Here is a 22,160-nt window from a genome sequence, read left to right on the forward strand (position 1 = left end):
CATGCCCTCATTGACCCACCTCCTCCAGCCATACCCTATTTACCACTCAGCTAATCCCTATCAGAGGATTAATTAATTCACTGATTGGATTAAGGCCTTCATAGCAAAATAATTTCACTTTGCATTGTCGCACACATGGGTTTTGGGAGATACCGCACATACAAACCATAACAAAAACGGACAGCACTACTTTGCTTGAGGTCTGAGTGAGGCGCACAGAGTCCTGCAGGCTGAGCCTTTCCCTCACCTGCCACAACTGCAGACAGAAATGCCCAAAGGAGCTCATTTTAGTTTCAGAGACAACAAACTGAAAAACCTGGAGCATCCCATGTCCTTTCCAGCTGTGATAGTTGGCTCTTCTCTTCGTGGATGCTGACATCACCGGATTGGTTCTTCCCGGCCAAGGGATCTAATGGCTCAGGCTGAGGTTCATGGTTCTGTTGTGTGCATAAACAGATTTAGAGTTTCTTCTTGGTAAGATTCAATTAGCAAACAAGTTGATAGAATTATAGCATATCAGGGCCACAAGTGAACCCAGAGATTTTCTCTTTCAATCTCTTCCACTTACTGGGAGGGGCATGATGATGCTCAGAAGGAAAAAGGACCTGCTCAGGTGACCCTGGACCAGACAGCTGAGCTCTGCCCCTGCTTTCTCTACATACTTGAATTTATCATGTTGTAAAACAAATGCAATGGGGGAAACCCCGCATAGTTCCTTAAGAGCACTGATTTTTCTGAGATTAGTGAGTGCCCATACAGTAAGGGATGTAAGGTTTCTTGAAGGTCTATGCCACAGGATGTTTCAGTAATTTGAAAGTTAATTCTTCTCTAAATGGGATTTCTTGGTCTGGGTTTCCTGGATTCCTGGGTTCAGGGAACATGGGCTCCCTCTGCAGTGTGTGTGTATGTGTATGTATGCATGTTGTTTTTCTGGACAAAGAGTACTCAGTAGTTTATTAAGTTATCAAACAAATCTGTGATAACCTACCCTCAGAAAAAAAGCTGTTTTTAAAAACAAATCTGAAAATCCTCAAAGGAAACAAACTAACTATAGTACATTTTAGGCAATAGTACATTTTAGGCATTGTACTATTTTAATCATAATAATATAGTTACCTACTTTCATTAGCCAAGTTCCTTATGCAGATCATGGAAATAATCATGGATCTTCTAGGAAGATCCAAAAATAACAAATACAATAACACACAGTAAAAATAAGTGCCCTTAAGTTTTAATCACCAGGAGATCAGTACAATATGCAGAAACTTCCTGCAACACTCAGCTGTACTATACCTCAAGATGCCAACAGTTCTTTGCTATAATACTATTTACTAAATATATCTATTAAGCAAAATCTTAATAAATAGGAAGCAATGATTGTTTGGCATTTCTTTCCTTTGTCAAAGACTTTTATTTTCCTAAATTACTTTCTTGTCTAATGTCTTTTTATTCCCCCATTGTAGGACCCTGTGGGCACTGAAATCCAGCTCACTCATGCTTATTTCCTGTAATGGACAAACTTGATGCTAATGTGAGGTATGTTACACTTCTGAGTATATTATGCTATAGATTGTGCTTGTGTTTGAGGAAGTCTCTGAAAAATATGTTGTAATAGAGTTAAGAGCTAATGTAAGTGGATTTTCTTTGATGTTTCATATATAACCATAAATGTGATACTGATGGATTAGTAGTATTTTATTAGCATTTTCCTGCATAAATGATAAGTGTAACATGGTTATAAATGTTTTTAGCTGCCTATACTAAAAGTCTACATATGGAGGTCCATCTGAAAATAGATAATCATTTCTGTAAGAGGAAGGACAATGTATTTAAATGGAGGAAAGAATTTATTCCCATTCATCTAAATTTTAGATATAAATTCCCTGAAGATTCTAGAGTGTTCACTTTTTCTTTCAACCAAAGCATGAGATTATGTGATACAGTTCTATGACATCAGATGGTTACATGGTGAACATAAAGCTAAATGGATTTTGTTTTGTCTCATTTTCCTGTGATTTCCTTCAGACCTTGCAGATGAAATAATAGGATGATTCCTAGGGAAGTTTTTCTTAAAGGCTTGCTTCATTTTATTCGGCATAACCAAATAGTACAAAGAAAATTGTTTTCAGTAAGGCTTAAATGGCATGTCTTTTCTAGCGTTTGAGGCTGAGGATTATCCATAGAAATCAGTAGCTGGAAGACATCCTAAAAAGCACATTCCTTGTGTATTTCACAGGAGCCATTATCTTTCACTTGAGACTTTTGGGAAAGTATGTTTCAGGTATAAACCAGAAGCCCTGTGCCTCTGGTGTAATGTAGGAGAAAGCTGTGACAAAAGGGAACTGTCAAATATCTTGACAGAAACCCTAGTGTAATATGATTTGTGTTGGAAAGATGTACTACCACCCTACCAGGGAATTACGTGAGGGTGGAATGTGTCTCACCATGCCGTGTATAATCCCTGGTACGTGGTGGGTATTTAATAAACAGATGTTGATCAGCTCATCATTGATGTACTATATATTTCAAATATGGTTGTGTTCTAGCACACCTACATATTAAAAAATACTGTATATTTAGCATTAAAACATTTTACATTCTTTGATAGAAGGCATTGTGGACTTCTTTGCTTACCCAGTATCCTAACCAACTTGGTGCAGAGTTTTAGGATCTTAACATAGACTTTCAAGCAAGTAGCATGTGTTTAATTTTTCTCAAAGCTTATGAAATTATTTGCACAGAGAAATCATAGTGAAATCCAGAGAATCTCAATTTTACTTTCATTAATTGAAAGGCCATGGTGAACAGTATCAATGGAATACATTATGAAATTGTTTTAAGTTCCAGGCACTGTATCAAACTGGATTGACTGGTTAAAAAGCACTTTTGGGGGGAATAATTCAGATATTATGATCTCTTACATTGCTAGCCTTTAAACATTTATTTATAGCAGCATTAGATTCTAATGGCAGAATACAATTTGATTAAATGAGTCTTTCTTTTGGGATACTGGACTAATAGCGTGGGATAAAAGATGATATCACAACCCAGAATCTTGTCTCTGGACCATCCTCTCCGTCAGTTTTCTAACCAGATCCTGTCAGCATATGTTCATCTTCAACCACTCCTCCTCTCTACCCACAATATTACTAACAGGCAAATGTCACGGGCATTCCACTCATTTCCTCCTCAGTACAAACTCTGAGTGTCCATGGAGAAGGATGTCGTGGCTCACATTTGCCAGATTGTGATGCACATGCAATCCTTCGAAACACACAGTGAGATTAAGTGGTACACCAACTTTTATTTCAAAATTAAACATTGATTTTTTTTAGCATGGAGAGAAATTCTATTTATGACGTAGAGTAGTAAAATACAATTCTCTTTTAATATAAATTTACTTAAAATTTAAGTGTCAGTTTATTTTAACATATGTGATCTTAAAATATTTGTTAATAAAGGAATGTAGAAAAAGTCATAATGGCAAATGACTTGATTCTAGAAATTGATATTTTAGGCTAAACTAGATAGAGTAAATCTTATCATTTTGAGAGCAGGAAAAGTGCCTGTATAATAAAGTGAGAGTTGAAGGGTCAAATTCCCCAGCACAGAAGAGGAGTCCTATTACTTGGTCTGAAGACACAGAAAATGAATGAACAAAGGAGGAAGAAGTTTGGAGAAGGAAAATTCAAAGAAGGAGAGTCTGGGTTGTGCTTGGCAAGAGGCAAAACAACCAATGGCACAGTGAATATGAGGGATTGGAGAGTAGTTAGGAAAAAAAATATATATATATGTATATATATTTATATAATGCAGAATGTGTGGGCACCTCTGCTAGAACCCAGTCTTTCCAAGCCTGACGGTGAATTGAATTGGGTGTTACATGTTTACCGTGCTGAATGTTCAAGGGCATTGTGAGCTGTAAGTTGACTTATATTATCCCATTTGATTTTTAAAACACTCTTGTGACGCACATGCCATAATTATATTGCCACCGTGTATGACAACCAAGACATGCAAAGGTATAAGGAAAACCTTATACTTTCCACAGGCTCAAAAATGGAGGCACTCCAATTTTTCTCAGGTATCAAGGGATAGAGAATCCTAGTGGATATTTAGATCTAAATAAAATGTCTTCCTTTTAAAAATTGCATCAGGCCACACTAACCATTTCATTTCTTTGTTTTTGTGGCTTAATTTAATTGAGTCTGGTAATTCATCTAGATCTTTGCTATTATGTATCTGTCAGCTTCATGACTAGAAGCATCAGAAACTGACTCTGACTAACATAATCAAAAAAAAATTGGGACGGGAAAGGGAGACACCACATCACCATGCATATGCTCAGAGAATTAAGGTGAAAAATGTTGGGGGACTGTGTTTAGAAATAAGCAAGGACTTCAGGAGTTCCTGGAGAGCTAGGAAGTGGAGCAGTAGCCAAGTTCAGGAAGAAGCAGTCAGTACATTTTTTTTCATTTATTCACTATGTATTCATCAAATCCTCAACTATGTGCCAGGACTAGTCAGATAAGTTCCTGTTCTTAAGATTCTCACATCTAGCTAGAAGAGTCACCCAAATAGAGATTTAATACAATGATCGGTACCACCGTAGTGAGATATACAATGAGCTGTGTTCTTTGTGAACTAAAAGGATATCAAAAAGAAATACTAGGTCTTGGTTTTAGAAATAAAAAAAAAAAAAAAAACATTACAAGCATTTTCCTCCTGAGGGCCTCCATTGTAGGAGAAAGCCTGCATGTCTGTTGGATTGACTCATGATGAACATGAGTCAGGGCCTAGCTGACCAGTCCTGCCCTTTGATAAATAGTGTCTCACAAGCTTAGCAGTTAGTAAGCAACTCTTTGATTATCTGACACCCACCTGTTCATTTTTTCAGTCTGTTTGCTTCTTGTTGGGGCTCCAGAGGAGACAGCTGCATTCTTTTTGAAGTGTTGAAGGAAGGTTTCGGTGATTTTTGCAGTAACTAATTTTTGCAGAACTCTCTTAGCTTGAGCTTGGGGAATAAGCTTTCTGTTGCCTCCCCTGCCCCCAGTGCTATCCCTAAGTCTGTGAAGCCACTTGCTATTGTAGCCCTAAAGTCCTCCCTAACCTCAGAGATAGCCCACACTTTGTTTTGTTTAGCTACCAGACTCTTCCACTGACATGTGATCCCTAAAGCAGTCCAGGTTCTGTCCTTTTCTTCTTGGCATTTATTACAATTAAAAAGTCTTTGCTTTCTAAGAATTTTTTTCTATCAGTTTCTAGTTCCAGAAAGTGCAGGAATCAGGCAAGATGTGAACAGGTGGTTGAAAGTCCATGCTAAGGACTTTGCACTTGAAGCTTCTCAAAATAATACCCTTAGACTTTGAGAGAAGAAAGTTTTATTTTTTATCTTGATTCTTTTTGATTGACGCTTCCTCCACCTTGACTCACTACTTGCCCTCTGGGTTCTCAATCCTTTCCTACTTTGCTGCCCCAGGGTCTCTGGGGCTTCTTCCTTCTTTAGTAAGAATACCCTTATTTATAATTCTGTTTCTTCTCTACAAAAAATTGTGTATTTTCTTATTAATGTTTCTCATTAGAAACTAAAAAAAAGCATATCATAGGAATTATTAATCATAAATGGTAGCATTTTACTCCCTTAGCAAAGGTTCTAGAAAACTGAGAGCTAAATTTGTAGTCACCACTAACAAGGGTAGATGACCTCTGGGTAGGTACTGTGGCTCTTACATGCCTTTATTTTATTGACCCAACTCTTTTTGTCTCTTATATTGTTCGTTTTTGCAAACTACTGAAAATAAGGAAGGAAAGAAAGAAGGAAGGAAATATGGGAGGGAGGGAAGGAGGGAGAAAGGAAACTAAGAAGGAATAATTTTTTCAGGGGGAGAATATTGCTTTATTCTCCTTTTGATGAGACTTGATGCCAGGTTCTAAGGGGTCACTAAATTTCTTAAACAGAAAATCAGAATGGCAAGGTTTAATATACAACACAGAAAATATGAATAAATTCCAAAAGTTCAATACTTAAAACATAGAACATGTAATTTGGATGAGAAAGCAGTTTTTGTTACAACATTAATTAAAAACCATAAGAAAAGTGAGTGACTGGCTTCTGATTAATTATTCAATTGCCTTAATTCTGTCATGGTGCTAAGTTGCAATCCATTACTTCAAATTAAGAATTATATTAATTAGGCAACATTGTTACTACAAGAATTTATTGAAATTGTCCAGTTTTAGAAAAGAGAAAAAGATAGTAGTTTTTTAAATTTGGGAGTTGGTTTTAGATTTGATTATTAATATTGATGACAATACATATCCTGCTTCACAAGAGTCTGAGGATGAAGTTGGAATTTGTAATGCTTAGCATTCCAAAGTCTTGAAATAATTCATAGAACTTGAAATCAGTGTGTGCAAGTTGTCTGCCCTAAAGATTGATCAATATGGAATTGATTCGGAACCAGAATTAATTCATGTTTGTAACCTGGCAATTGGAATTGTGAACAGGTGCAACTTTAAGGCATTGGAATGTTTTGCAGGAAGTCTCTCTTCAGGCTCTGAAATGCTGGCATGCATTAGCATATAAGGAGAAAGTGAGTGGGTACCATTTAAAAGGGGTTATTTTTATGTTGCTTTAGAAATGTAAATGAGAATAATACTCAACTTTATTGCTTGAATGACAAGATGGTGATTATGCAGTTAAGTTCTTTGATTAGATCAGGAGCATACTGAATATAAGCTGAGACTCACCCTGGGCTGAAAACCCCTCTATTTTATGGGATCACAGGGGACTTCAGGCTAGAGATGTCACAGATTGCCAGAGGGATGATGACACATTTGTATTTCTAAAGTCATGTGTAAAACACGCTGGTGGTGGATTTAAGCTAGCAATCTTCTACACGTGTGCGACACTGGTCAGCTTCCTCAGTGCTGTTAGCCCAACTTCAGCCAGCTTTACCACAGAGTACCAGGAGAGTGCGGTCAATGAAACATAATGATATGGCTTAAGTCTTGATTTTTCTACTTACTGGTCATATGACTTTGAACAAGTTATTTAGTCTTTGATACTTCACTATTTAGCATCTGAAAATGAGATTTTCATGAGGATTATAAATAAAGTAGGTAAAATCTTTAGCATCTTGAACATAGTATGCATGGGAAAAATGGTAAATGCTTTCTTGAATCATCACAAAACTCATAAGAGGTGGGCACTTATTGACATTAGGGCTGATATTTAGTTGCTATGTTCTTGAAGTTTCTTTACTGCTTAAATTCACTACTTAACTGGTTGACCTTATTAATTAGCTGTTAAGTTTTTTGAACACTTGTTCCTAATTGTTCCCATTCTCTTGGGAGGAAAATGAGTTTCCCAAAGGTGATGGAAGACTCTCAATATTGGGGCTAATAAGCAGCGCAGTTGGAATGAGAGCACTTTCCTCTATAACCTATTCAGCGACATTTTCTCTTTACAATTTCCATGAACTTGAGCACATTTTTATTTGTCAATTAGAGGATCTAGGATTAAATTCTGTGTCTTTCCCCCTGTTCAGCTTGTGCCCTGTTCAATACAGCAAGTTCTCCTTAAGTGAAATTATCTCTTAATTAATGATTCTGCTTAGAGAAAAATACATCTGACTTGGTTGTTTCTGCTTCAATATCTATCAATGTCCAGTTAAGAAAAATCAAAAAGATTGTATACATTGCAAGTAAAAGGAGATTTAACTCATGAAGTGCCCTGGAGAGCAGGAAGAAGAGGATGTTGACCAGAGGTCCAGAAACCTCATGAGCCTACCCCTGCCATGGATATGCTGGAGGTGCAGTCTTCCCATAGTTCTGGCTTCTAGAACCATTTGTTGCTACTCTCACTGCTGAAAACACCTCCAATACAAGAGAGAAAATGGTTCTTTTTCCCTTTTTCAATATCCTATTTTCCATTCTGAGCCTCTCATTTAGAAAACATAACCAGATCTCAGCAGTCAAGAATATGTAGTTTTTAAGCTTCCAACTTCTCTGATTGAGTGTGTGAAAAGAGTTGCAAATACAGGTACAGTTTTCTCTCTACATGACCTTGACTCTTCCTGGAATGTGTAGCTGTGGACACACATTAACATGAGCATCTGGATATCCATCTCCTTGACTGCAGGAAGCTCAGTCTTTTGTCCAGTTCACCTTGTTGACATGTTTCTGGGAATCTGATTATTACTGAAAGGGTTGCTTACAAATGCCTCTGAATTTGTTCTATTTGTCCAGTTGGATTTTTGTAGCCTCCAGCTCTGTGGGTCCCACTACGCTGCTCTGGCTTTTGCTGCCTTGTGGCCAGTCCCAGGGCCTGCAGGGTGGCATCTTGACTCTAACAAAGTGGAAGCTTCTTGATCATGAAAATCATCATTGTTTCTCATGTGAAGTGAAAAGAGCATGCCTTCTGTGCAGTACTTGATCCAAGTGGGCCCCTAAATAAGATTGGGATACAAGTATTTCAGAAACCAATATTGTAACATTTCCAATTCTCAGACTTAGTCAACCCTGGTGTATCTGGTCCTATTTTTAAGTGCCTTGTCATGCCTCCTGCTGTTTGGTTCCTGTGGAGCCCTGCCAGCCATCACCAATCTTTATTTAAATCTCAAATTCCTGTGGGATTTTTCTAATTGTTGTTCAGAATCTGTATTAATCAGTGGATGCAAAAAAAAAAAAAAAAAAAAAAAAAAAAAACCACTTTCCAGGGATGGAGGTAATGCCTAATTTTGCCTAATTTTGCCAGACTTTGTACACTCTATGACTTTCAGCTCCTGTCCAGTGAGAATATTCTCTATCATGAATAGGATTAGAGCATGGTCTGCATCTAGGGTCACCTGGGTTACAGAAATGCTTGATCTTTTTGTTCTTCTTTGTAAGAATAAGCTGTTAGGATTTTCAAGAAGCATATGGTTTGCAATATCATGCTGTATCCCATAAAATCTGTACAATTATTATATGCCAATCAAACATCTTTAAAGTATAAGGAAAAGGAAATGTTAACTACCCTGGTTTGATCATTACATTATGCATACATGTATAAATCATCATACAGTGCCCCATAAGTTTGTGCAATTAAACTAATAATTAAAAAATAAAGCATGCATTTTAGAAAAGGAGCAGATGACTTGCTGATAATTATTTGAAATTCCTTCAAACTTCCTTTCCATGTCACCTATGGCTTGTAACCTCGTGAAGTCCCACAAAAGACAGTACACAGAAGATATAAAGGCTTTCAAAGAGTTAAGTGACTTTTCCTAAGCTCACATGACCAAGAAGTGACTAACCAGAGACTAAAATACAAATCTTTGCTTCCAAACTCACTGCTTATTTCGAATTATCTTCTATCAAAAGCATACTATCTGTTAAAGTGTATATAAATTTATGTTAAAATGTTACTTAACCATTAATTAAATATGAAAAAATTGATTTGGATGATGGTAAGAAAATATCGAGTATTTTTGCTATTCAACTCATTTGATGAGAATTGTTTGATGTGGTTGAGATGCTTTTCCAAACGGGTGACCTACATAAACTTGTTTAACTCTGACACCCTGAGAGTTCCTTACTGAGAGCGGTCGCATTATCACATACTAAGTCATGAAAGCACATAGGAATCAGGATTTTGCCCAAAGTTACATTTCTAGGAAGAGGCAAAGCCAGTATTTTCAGCCAACTTTGCTTGATGACCAAGTCAATCCTTCGAGCCTCATAATTTGTTTTTCTAAAGATTTCTGTTGTGGAGTCTTATCATTTGACATTTTAGACTTGGAGTCCCAAACTGAAGGCTTGATACATTTCTTTGGCCTGTCTGAAGTTTTAAAAGTTGATTAAATCCTTTTAAGGAAGAAGGTCAATGGTGTCAAGTTGACCAGGGTAACTGTGATTCCCTGTTGTCTGAAAAGAAGCCATTCTGAACTATTCCATTACCTTCATGGCTGCCGCATGCAGTTCGTCAGGACAGGCAATCTGCCTGACCCCTGAGGGCTTTTTATTTTATCACTTAAATTTGGAAATCCGTAGTACAAATTATCTTCAAGCTTATAGAACTATATTATGACATTTAATGCCTGCTGTTTTCTTCCTGGAAATTTGTTTTATTATCATTTAGCAAATAGGTTTGTATTGAATTAAGAACTCTTTTCAATTAAAAAATTGGAACAGGTTTTGAAATAAATACCTGTTAAGCGATTCTCATTTTTATTAGTCAGGTAATGATGTTCAGGCAATGTTCTTATTTGCATTTCTAAAGAACTGTAAGAATAATCATTTTACCCCTTCTCTTCTGCCCACTCACTTGCTTCTCAACTTATAATGGCTTTATTAATTTCAGTGCTTATGAAAGGTTTCATACAAAGTACTCATCTTTGATTGTTCAGTACTATCATGCCTTTGTGCCTATGAGATATAGATATATATTTATTATAAGCTCTAGCAATAGTGTAACTGACATTTCTAGCTTTATCTTATCTCAATTGCCACCATTGTTCATTGTATATAATTATTGCAGTTCAAACTCTCAAAAGTTGAATTCTAGAAAAAAGTCTATGTGTAGATAGAACTATAGAATCATTTTTCAAAATTTTTCAAATTATTTATTTATTTATTTATTGGTACTGGGAATTTAACCCTGGGGCACTCATCCACTGAGCTATCCCCAGTCCTTTATTTTATTTATTTTGGGACGGGGTCTCACCAAGTTACTTAGGGCCTCACTAAGTTGCTGAGGCTGGCCTCAAACTTGCAATCTTCTTGCTTCAGCCTCCCAAGATGCTGGGATTATAGGCATGTGCCACTGCACCTGTTTCTTTAAATGTTAAAGAAACCCCAAACTTTTTAACTTCTCAGTATTCAAAAATGTTGGTGATAATAAGTATAGAGACACTATTAAAAAGTAGATGTGGAATGTCCAGAAATGTGATAAGTCTGCTCTGATCAATCACATGTCATGTCAGGTGTTTTAGAAGGTGTCCTTGGCTAAGCCCAGGCTGGATTACAGTGAGTGACAGGAGTATGGGGTTGGGTAGGCTCGGAGGCTGTAACTCTAGTTCTGGAGAGGTAGATGAGAGTAAGAAGGAGGATTGAGGGCCTGTATGTAAAGGAAAGGGCATAGATTCTAGAGTAATTTATGAAGTCAGATTCCTGATGGAAGATGACTAACTGCATGAGAAGAAGAAACATGATCATGGAGAGGGAGTGTGTAGGGAAACCCCTTAGTTTGAGCTTACTGAGATGGTGAAACCTGGGACACATTTAGATTTTACAAAAAAATGTCTAACAGAAAGTCGACTCTATTGGTGTGGATCCCAGTAAGAAAATGTTCTGAGGAAGATTCTGATTATATCTGCTGTGTGATGAATTGAATGGAATAGAAGCTGAGCCCCAAATAGGCTCATAATCTTTTAGACCAGCTAAAGATGGATGAAGCTCTCCAAATGCTGATAACAAGGAGGCTGCCCTTCTGTGAAGCTTTTCCTTCTTGAGATTTCAGGTGTCATTTCGTTTTCTAACTTGCAAGAACTAAGGACGTTTTGCACAATTAGGATGGGTGAAGAGTCAGAGTATGACGCTTCTAATCTAAACGCCTAAACTCTTCACGTAGAGAACAAATAGTCGTTCACTACTTGAAGTTAAAAGCTTGTGGGAACAAACTGCCAACAATACATCCATAGGTAATCTTGGAATTACTGAATTATTTCCTTTGTACTTTCATTTCTATGCAATATGATGGTGAGAATCAAGTCTAATACTTTCCATAGTAAATAAATTCCTTGTGACTCATGAGGGTTATGATGTAAGAAATGTGCAAGAATTTGGAGAGTAAATAGTGCATTGGGTTAGTGTGAGTTTTTGACAAACTATGATAATTCAGTGTTTCAACTAATTTAGTACTTTAGTAGAAGGCCAGATAAAAATCCCCTCCCCAAAAGGGAATGTTTTCTTGGTTTGTCCTGGAACTGAACTGAATTTTTTCATGGCACTATTTTGCAAAACAAGTTGAGTCACCCAGGGAAACCTGAGAATCAGGAAAGAACATTGTACTAGATTCTGCTTGTACCTTCATACATGTCATTTTCTGTGGTAGTGCCACTGCTGGGCTAGCATCCCCCAATGTGGCACACCTATTTGAAAGGGAGAGATATCCGCCAGCCAGTCATCCATGACTGAAAGATTTTATAGGCTTCTCACATCCATTTCTCTGGGCAGGCAGTCAGCCTCAGGCCAGGGTTATGCCTTCCTATACCAGCTAAAGAGGAATTGACTGTGGCTAGAGACCAACCTGGGAATCCAGGAAGTGTGTTTGTGTGAACAAAATCGGAAAAGAGAAAGTTCTGTCTCCTTCAGGAAAAAAAAAAAAAAAAAAAAAAAAAAAAACTTCTAGGAATCTCACTGTTTGCAGAAGCATTGATGTTGCTAATTAAGAACAGGGAAGTTGAAAGGTATTTAAAATACCTCATCTAGTCAAAAAAATCCTAAGCACTTAGTCACACTTTTTAAAAAAAATCTGTAATTCATATTTGATTAATTTTGACATGCTTCTATCCAATTATATTGAATTGATGAGGTTTTACTCCGTGGGAAAAAAATAACTAGTAACCTTTTTACACCAGATTAATTTTAGCAGCATTTTATCTAGAATTACATAACTTGACTCTACCACCTTCTCTCTACCCTTCTTGTCTCTGCTGACTTTAGGCTTCACCATCTCTTTCTGGAGTGATTGAAATTACCTCCAAACTCCTCTCTTGTCACAGTCTCTCCACATTCAATTCATTTAGCAGGTGAATGACTGACCATCTTTTTAGAGTCTATGTCCGATCGATCTCTTTCTTCCCCTTCCCTTGTGGGCCTCCTATTCAGACTTCAAGTAGGTGCTCATTTGTCTCCTACAGATTTTCACGCCTCCCTGCCTCCCTGCAGGCTCCCAGAGCTCTATGAACAAATCACCATTACCACTTGTAACAGTCACAATTGTTTGTAATCATTTATTTAATATATGTCCTGCCTCTGCCGTACTTCTTGTGCCCAGTATTCAGCACACTGTCTGGCATTTTACAGTGTTGGAGGAATTTAACCAAAGTTGAAAAAGTCTTTATTTCACTTTTTCAACTATTTAGGTAATATCTCATCATCGAAGGCCTTCGTAGAATGTTTTGTGCCCAACGGACACACACACACACACACACACTGAATTTCACTTACAGCCACGGATTCTGAGGCTGAAGGAATATAAGAATGAAAGGATACTGTGGGGCTGTTTGCAGATTTCATGGCATGAGACCGAGTGACAGGATCATTATGTTCTTTATTTAGTGCCCCCCTGTGGCATTGTTTCTTTCGCCAGTGCTGCCATCCCACCCTGAGTCCTGCTCTCCCTAGCCAACAGGTATTGAACACTCAATAAATGTAGATGTTATGCCAAGTCCTTTACAAATTTATTCTCATTAACCCCATATGACAACTTTATAAAGAGGGTAGGTACTCTTATTGGTACTTTACATTGAGGCATGGAAAAGTTGATGAACTTGCCCAGACCCAGCAGTATTAAGTGTTGAAGCTGAGGATCCAAATCTAGGAGGTCTAAGCTCAGCATTCAGAACCCATATTTCTGCACTGTGACCACACTACTATAGCATTTGTAGGTACTGGCACTGTCCCACCAAATGCTGAGACCACCTTTACTCATTGTACATCCATAACTTCTACTGCTCCTACTACAACTATTAATTGTATTATGTCTATTGTCCTTGCTACCATGACTCTTAGTTCTAAGGCTTCTTTACTCCAGGTGCTGTGCTAATAACCTTACAGACAGTACTTTGTGTCACTGAGTTAGCAATACAGATGATCCACTCTAAGAAAGAAGGTCTATGACACCCAAGATAGGCGACACCATGTGCTTGGTGACTTAGGACCTCCTCAGAAGCTATTATTGCCTTCTGGTAGTCTATTTATCTTTGACTCATTCTCTAGGAATTCTCCTTCTTCTCTAATCAGAAATCCTTCAGCTGCTGCTGCCTCTACCCTCTTTTATCATCCTCCACAGGCCCTGTGATTAGTTGTGTGTCTGGAATGACACACAGGAACATCTTAAGAGGCTAAAGTCCCTCTAATGTCCTTGGAATTTCCACTGCAATGTCCTAGAAAGTAGCTACCCTGCTTGAGCTTGAGAATTCCAGTTCTCTTTTTAATTGTGTCCAGGTAACTGGTTGAAATGGACTTAGTAGTTAACTAAACCCAGATTATTCAATTTCTTAGTTAAAAAAAAAAAAAAAAAAAAAAAACAACAAAAACGCAAGAATGGTGAAATTGTCTGATCATGTGTGGCCCTGAGTTTTTTTTCCCAGAGTTAAGTTCACCTTCTGATGCTTTATCCTTTCTTTCATTTTCTGTGTTCTTGTTAAACATACTGGTTTTGTTTGTTTGTTTGTTCCGTTGCCGTTCTCATCTCTTCCCAAGGAGCAAACATTGCAGCCTCTGTGGACAAGGGTCAGCCACTGACCAGGCTGGCTGGTCCTTCCTTAGGACAAGTTCAAGTGACCAGTTCTTTTCTGCCTAATTGAACTTCATTGGGGAGCAAGAAGCCTCGTCTCCTGTTTTGCTTTCTCTCATCTTTCTACTCTGCCCAATATTCTCACTCTTATTCACATTCATAATCCATATTTTCTACCTCTTCTTTTCCCTCCACATGTTTATTCTCCTAACCCCTCACTTGGTTCATTGATGAACTTTTCCCTTTTGCTTTACAAATGAATTTGTAGGAGTATTTGCATATGTATTTATGAATTGACAAGTATTCATCAACTATAATATGTGTGATTCTCTATGATTAAAAATATGAGATGAATGTTTGGCTGGTGATAAAGCCTCATATTAATAATTTATGTACATGGAATTTCAAAACTTGTAATATGATTTCTCAATTTCTCACAACATTCAACAGAATAGGAATAATTTTTTTATTTTAATTTTTGTGGTGCTAGAAATCAAATCAGGACCTCATGCATACTAAACAGGTCTCTGCCACTGAGTCACATTCCTGGCCTAGGTGAAAATTTATTAAGTCAACTTAAAGAAAAGACAAATTTGACATGTTATAAGCTTGCATTTAAAGCCACATTACTAAATAACAACCAAGTTGAGAATCCAGATGTTTTAATTCTTAGTCCAATGTTTCCTCATTCCACATGGGTCGGTACGTGAATACAGGTGCATCGTGGCATGTCACTTTGGTAACAGTGATGCCATGAGATGGTAAACCATAGGTAGAGAGGCATGCTGGTTTTATGGTATTTGCTCTAGGTTGGGATATATGAAATAGTTAACTGAAGTTTGGTGTGAAGTAAGTGGAATTTGAAGACAAATTTACCCATGAGGGTAGAGTTGGTTATGGGAAAATTTAACACCATACAGTGATGTTATAACAAGCAGTTTGCATCAGGCAAACTTGGGCAGTGGTAATATTCACCACAGTAGTGGGTAATCTGGTAATTGAAAATTTTAAACCACAGAGTAATCCCTTAGTCTCTTTTGAGGAGTTTCTCAAAATGTACTAGAGACTTATCTATATAGTTCCTAGATTGGGAGGAATGATCAGGTATACTCCTGATCCTTAAGCCACAGGAATTTTGAGCAATTATTACAAGATACAAACAGAAATGTAGGCGTGCATTTGGATACCAGTCAAAGCTGGAATGCAAATTGGCATCTAGCCTTGGGATGAAGACAGAAGCCCAGAGCCCAAGATGGAATATAATCCAAATGAATAACGTGGATGATTTGCTGTTGAGTGTTATAACTCAGCATGAAGGATTGAATTGACCTTTGAATTCCCTCATTATGGATGATTCAGATCTCCAAGGCAAGTTCTAATAGTGATAATCATGACCTGCAGATCATTTTATGAAAAAGACAAAGAGAAAGGAAATTTCAGGGTAAACTTACATCATCAGGAATAACTTCATAAGAACCTGCTTCTCCTCGAAGTATAGGGAAATATGGGTTATCTATCCAAGAAGTGGATAAAGATTTGAATTGTTCTGCTAGTCAGGATCCTTCTAATTTAAATAAAGAGAATATAAATTCTAAGTACCTTAAACAGCGATGAACTCAGCTCATTGAAAAGTTCAGGAGTATAACTTGCTGATTCAGAACCTCAAACAAATAATTAGAATTGGTCTCTCACTTTACTCTGCATTCCTCTTAAGCAAGGTCTTTCCATATAATAATGCCTTGAAGTTCCAAGTTTATAACCTATCAGCTTCTAATACAGATGAAACACGGGTCTTGTAGTAGTTTCAACAAAGTCCCAGAATTAAGGTCATTGGACTATAATGAGGTGATGGATGCTCCACAGCCTAAAGTGCAGGTGTCCAGCACAGGGGCCAAATCCTTACCCAGAGGAGACTAACTTCAAAAGGCAGGGTACTTGGAAGTTCAGTGGTAGAGGAAATGCTTTGTTACAGTAAGATTTGTGTTGTATTATTATGGAAAATGATTGTGTCACGTGGATTGACCAAACAGTCTGCACCAGCAGTGTGAAACTGTGAGCAGGTGTTGAGAGACAGGTGTGCTAGGTGGCAGATTCTTGTGGAATTGGCATGGGAGAATTAGGTGGCTCTTAGGGTTTGGAAAGAGAAGTCCCAAGAAGATAGCTAAGAGAATGGGATCCAGTTGTACTACTTTGCAGATCACACTGGAGGGTTTCAGCCCAAGGTAAAAGTTTACCTTTTACTCTGTTACACATGGTACTCCAGAATTTTTGTTTTTGGTGCTGGGGTAATAGGGATTTAACTCAGGGACACGCAACCATTGAGCTGCATCCCAGTCCTGTTTTATATTATTTTTAGAGACAGGGTCTCAATGAGTTACTTAGTGCCTCACTTTTTTCTAAGTCTGGCTTTGAACTCGTGATCCTCCTGCCTCAACCTCCTGAGTTGCTGGAATTACAGGCAAGCACCACCGTGCTGAGCCACCCTGGGATCTTGATTACAGATAGAAGTCTTATGCTGGAATCACCTCTCAGTTCACTGATTACGTTTAGGAAATGAAAGCCATGATATTCAAGTATTCTTTTGAATGTCAAAGAATCTCTTCTTATTAGCAGGCACTAATGACTCTCCCTAGTTCAAACAAATGATTACAGTTGACAGTAGAAATGTAAATTTCACTGTAACAAATGGTTCTGCTAATATTCCTTCTCTATTTATGGATATTATTCTGACACATACAAATATGGTTGTGTGCATATATGGTAAGTGGGTGTACCCACTAAGAAGGCGGTGGTGACTGTTCTTCTAAGTGTATATTCCCAAGTGGGTGTGAGTTGTTGTGTGGAGAAGGCAGCTGTTGAGTCTCAGTGTGATTTCCTTCCAATTAGTCTGAAACCAGGCTCTGCTTGAGATGGGAAAGATTGTGAGGGCTAGGTTAAGTCTTCCTTGATGGGGAGCCATCACAGAAGACTAGACGGAGAGGAGGGGACTTGAAAGAATAGCTCTGTCCAATAGAAATAGAATCCAAACCAGTGTGAGCCACATGTGTGCTTTAAACTTTTTCTAGTTACTATGTTAAAAATAAGTAAGAGAGGAAAAATTAATTTTAATAATTTACACAATTTAACTGAACATATCCAAAATATTATTTATGCATATAATCAATATGAAAATCATTAATGGGGTAACAAACACAGTGCAGACTGTTCCATCTCTGGCTTTCCCTCCATGCTCCTCCATCTTCTTAATTGAGGTGTCTCGGTTCTCCCTGGGCTCAGCTGTTCTGCTCTTGCCTTATCTTGGCCCAGGTAAGCATGGGGCCCTTAGAAACTGAGTCTCTCCCTCACTTCAGGTCTCTTCTCCCTCCATATACCAGTGCATTTAGTTTCCCAAACTAAGTTTGTTGATTGCCTGTTTTCTACCCTGGCTATTGGTAATGGATATTTTTAGCATGAAATACTTAGAGCTTTTAAATTTTTTGTATTCTTTTTAATATATATATTTTAGATATTTTTAAAATGTCTAAAATATGTATTATATATTTAAAATTATATATTTGTATTTGGTTCAATTTCCATGAATTGAACCCAGGAGCACTTAATCACTGAGCCACATCCCCAGTCATTTTTTATATTTTATTTTGAGCAGGGTCTTGCTAAGTTAAGGGTCTTACAATTTAGTTAGGGCCTCACTAAATTGCCAAGGCTGCCTTGAACTTATGATCCTTCTGCCTCAGCCTCCCAAGTTGCTGGCATTACAGGCATGCACCATCATGCCTGGCTTCTTTTTAATATTTTTGGTTGCTTCATTTCAGAATAAACAGGTTAAATTTTCCAATTCCTTCTCTGGACCTGATGTCTCATGCTTTTCTAGTTTCTTTTGTGACTCTGTCAATTTACAGCTCATTTCCTGCCCTGAACTTCTTCTTCTTTGTTTTTTAATCATCCTCCTACGGTCTCCATGATCATGGAATCAGAAGCACCACACAAAGAAGTGTGGGGACTCCTTCCTCTGTGGATGCTCAGTTGGATTTCCAGTCCTGTGTTGCTCTAGCCACCAGACTGCTGGTTTCCTTAGTGCTTCTCTTGGGCTTCACTGCAGACCCCTGTTGACAGCCTCAGTTGTCTTTACATAATATTTGGTACGTAGTAATGAACAAAAATAACTTTGTCTTGAATCGAGGTCAGTACCTCAGGTTTATATTCCAATGTTCACTTAGGTGATTGCCTAATTCTCAAAAAGACATGCATTCTTAGAAGACTTTGCTACCCAATTTAGTAAAGTATCTATTTTCTTCAAATTGGTAGTGTTTTTAGGTGCTTTTTTTTTTTTTTTTTTTTTTTTGGCACACATTTTTAATGCAGTTCATTAGGACTTAATAGATTATTGAAGCTGAAAGGGACTTCATGATAATCTGGTCTAGCACCAGAGTTTTATAGATCAGAACAATGAGGCCCAGGGAGAGGGGAAATGACCCAAGAAAATCTTGGCCTGGTTGTCCCAGGTCTCATGACTCCAAGGTCAAAACATCACTTGTTTCTTTTCTTTCCCTTTTCCTCTTCTTTCCTTTTTTTCTTTTCTTCTTCCTCCCTCCCTTTCTCCCTTCCTTCTTTCATTTGCTTTTCAGTCCTACTAGGGAATCTGGATCAATTGCATATAAGTGTTAATCTTCCTGGGGCATATGCCAGGTGCTACTAAATCAACCAAAGATGGAAGCAGGAATAGCTGTGTAATCATCATCATTGTACTTTTTGGTTACCAAGGCCTAAGTAATAGTGACTAGTAATTTGTATTAAATTGAGAGGTAATTTGTATTAAATTGAGAGGTCCCTGAGCCTTGAACTTTCAATATTCACATCCATTTCTTGAATGAGGACTTTAAGGGTTAACCAGAATTGTTGTTGATATGAAGGATTGCTGATAGCCTGTTAGGAGACTACATCTGTGAAGGTCCCATAGGAAAGAGAAGACACACATGAAAGGTGTAAATGTGTGTGCAAGGTTAAAATCACAAGGAACAGTGGGGCACCCTGGACTAGCAACAGCACTGAGCTACTGCCAGCCTGATGCCTCCAGTTCAAGTCTCTTACCCTATGAATAAGTAAGGGGAGAGAGAGAGTTCTCATCAGAACCCAAAGCTGCTCCTGGTTGTAGAAGTTCATTCAACAGGAGTATTGGGCTTCAGGACAGGAACCTAACTACTATCCACCTCTCTTCCATCAAGGAGAGAAATGGAGAAATACTCTGATCCCTCTTCTACTGATGTCTCCTGTTGACTAAACCCAACTAGTGGCCAAAGGGAGAAAAACTGGTGGATATGGTCCATATACTGAGTGTGTGTAGGGAAGTGGGTAGGGTGACAGGAGGAACAGGTGGAACACCCAGACTAATGGTAATGAAACGAGGCAAGTGGTGAGTGTCACTTTTGACTTCCCAATATCTATTTCTTCTTTCCCTGGTGACAGCACCCTGCATTTACTTCAGGGAATGACCTCTCCTTGACTCTTGGGGTCTTGTATTTTGGGAGGGGTGAACTGTTTCCCAGACTCCAGTGTGGTCATGTTTTCTAGCTCTGACCCCACTTAGTGCACCTGGTCCCAGCCCCAGGGATTGGTTCTGGTGGGTTCACAAAGACCCCTAGGACTGGATCAGAGGAATGCTTTCCCCCCTAGAGTTCCTGAGAACACAAAGGTTTAGAGATGCTGATGGCCATGTCATCACATTTAGGAGACAGTCTTCCCAATAATGAAGTCATCAGAGAAGAGAAAATTATGGAGGTGGAGGGAGTGAAGCCGATTTCTGCTGACCTGACTGGAGTTGCCGCCCCTCTTCTCCCACTATGCAGTAGGTAGCCCCTCGTACTAGAACTTGGAGCCTGCAATGATGCATTTACTTTTGCGTAAACCATTTTGACTTCAAGGTGGTAACACTTAACATCCACAGAGTACTACTTAATTCATCCAATAAGAGACCAGTAAGAGACTTGACCTAGAGAAATATTAGTAGAAATAGAAAGGAAACAATTAATAAGAATAAGGAATGACTAAAGTTAACTAACTCCGGTTAGGTTCAGAGGATGAACAGGAAAATGTAGTAAGATTAACAAAATCACCATGCAGTTGGTCACTTATTCTGTTACTTATTCTTCCAGATTAAATGGAAATACTTAAATGATTTTGGTATAGTACAGAAGTCATTAAAAATTATGTCAGCTATTGTTGAGTTTATAAGTCAAATTATAACTTCATGTACACAGGTAGTATTAGGAGAAAAAAATCTGTGTATATTTACAGAAAATACAGAATGATAATCATGAAAGTATTTATACTGTCTGTCTCTGATGAGCAAGATATTGGATGTTAAATTCATTCATCTGTATTATTTGGCTTGTTTTATTAATGATCTTGCATTGCCTTTTATTAAGAGCAAAGTAAAACAGACTTATTACAGTCGATAATGTTATATTTTTCACAGCAACTGAACAGGGTAAATGCTGATTACAGGGGATAGGAGTTGCTGACTAGCAGACAGAAAATACCCTTGTAATTAATTGCTGGGGGGATGGACTGGTGGGGGATGGAGAGAAACCATGCCCAGTGGAATCAGGCAGGCTGATGTTGAAATAACTCAGGCTACAGATAATGCAGCCCTGAGCTAAGGAAATAGAGGCCATTTGCACCTATTTTCCCCTCTTGAGATGATGATTATTTATAACACATGGTGTCAACTACTAATGGAAAAGATTTCTAAAAACATTTTTGGAAAAATTAACTACCAAAACAATTTAAAATAAGTGAGCCTTTTCCCTTTCTCAGGAAAATCCAGGAGACGGTGTCCAAAAGTGCTAATCCCTGAGGTTATCGAGACAGCTCACAAGCTTGTACCTTCTACCTCTCCTTTGTGCAGATGTCCAGAATGCATTCACTGAGCTCATACATGGCCCTTGTTGCCTAGCAACATGAAAGGAGTTGTTATGTGTGCTTCTTAATCACTGTAAAGTCTTATTCTTTATTTTATATTTAAAAAAAATAGAAAAAGGAGGAGAGAGAGAGAATATGAAAACAAAGTATATGCCCAAACAGTATCCTCCAGTTACCAATTAAATCACAGCAGTTGAGTAAATTTAAATCAGGGAACCACTTTAAAAATATTTTTGGTCCCACTTGTGGAATTGATTGACAAGCAAACATTCTGAGTTAGTATTTGACCCAAGTTGTCTGCAAGAAGAGTCCCCATAAATTTAACCGTTTCTTAGGAATACTTTATCTGCTAGCTCATGAGGGCTGAAGAAAAAGCCCTTTTTCCTCTCAGAGTTGGGATGAGTATTATTTTGTTGGAAGAACAACATCATGTTAAGGTTGTTCTTAAACTCCTGTCACTTCCCTTAAAATCCTCCTGGAATTTATAAAATTTGCATTTTTTATTTCTCTAGCTTCCAGGATATTGAATTTCATTACTTTTCCTTGACATTAAATCCCACTGAAGGGTTGCTAATATCAACTCCTAAAGTGAATTTCCACATAGTCAAAGTGACCCTTGAAAATTCCCTAAACTGTATGCCTATAGTACATACAAGTAGAAACTAGTATATCTCTCTTTTTTTTTTTTTTTAACATCATCATGTTTCTAATGTCAGAACAGATCCTTGTTTCCTCT

The 22,160-nt window shown here is 37.9% G+C and overlaps 1 protein-coding gene across 6 annotated transcripts in view; it reads left to right on the forward strand.

Moving 5' to 3' along the window:
- The window catches only part of HTR4 (5-hydroxytryptamine receptor 4), a 171,558-nt gene that overhangs the window by 16,796 nt on the left and 132,602 nt on the right, over positions 1-22,160 (forward strand). For all 6 annotated transcript variants that reach the window (XM_079144790.1, XM_079144785.1, XM_079144788.1 and 3 more), the window contains exon 2: positions 1,464-1,536. In XM_079144790.1, coding sequence (XP_079000916.1) covers positions 1,511-1,536 — 26 coding nt within the window. In that variant the 5' untranslated portion in view covers positions 1,464-1,510. The remainder of the gene's footprint in view (positions 1-1,463; positions 1,537-22,160) is intronic.

Source organism: Sciurus vulgaris, assembly GCF_902686455.1.
Source record: "Sciurus vulgaris genome assembly, chromosome: 6".
Taxonomy (NCBI): Eukaryota; Metazoa; Chordata; class Mammalia; order Rodentia; family Sciuridae; genus Sciurus; species Sciurus vulgaris.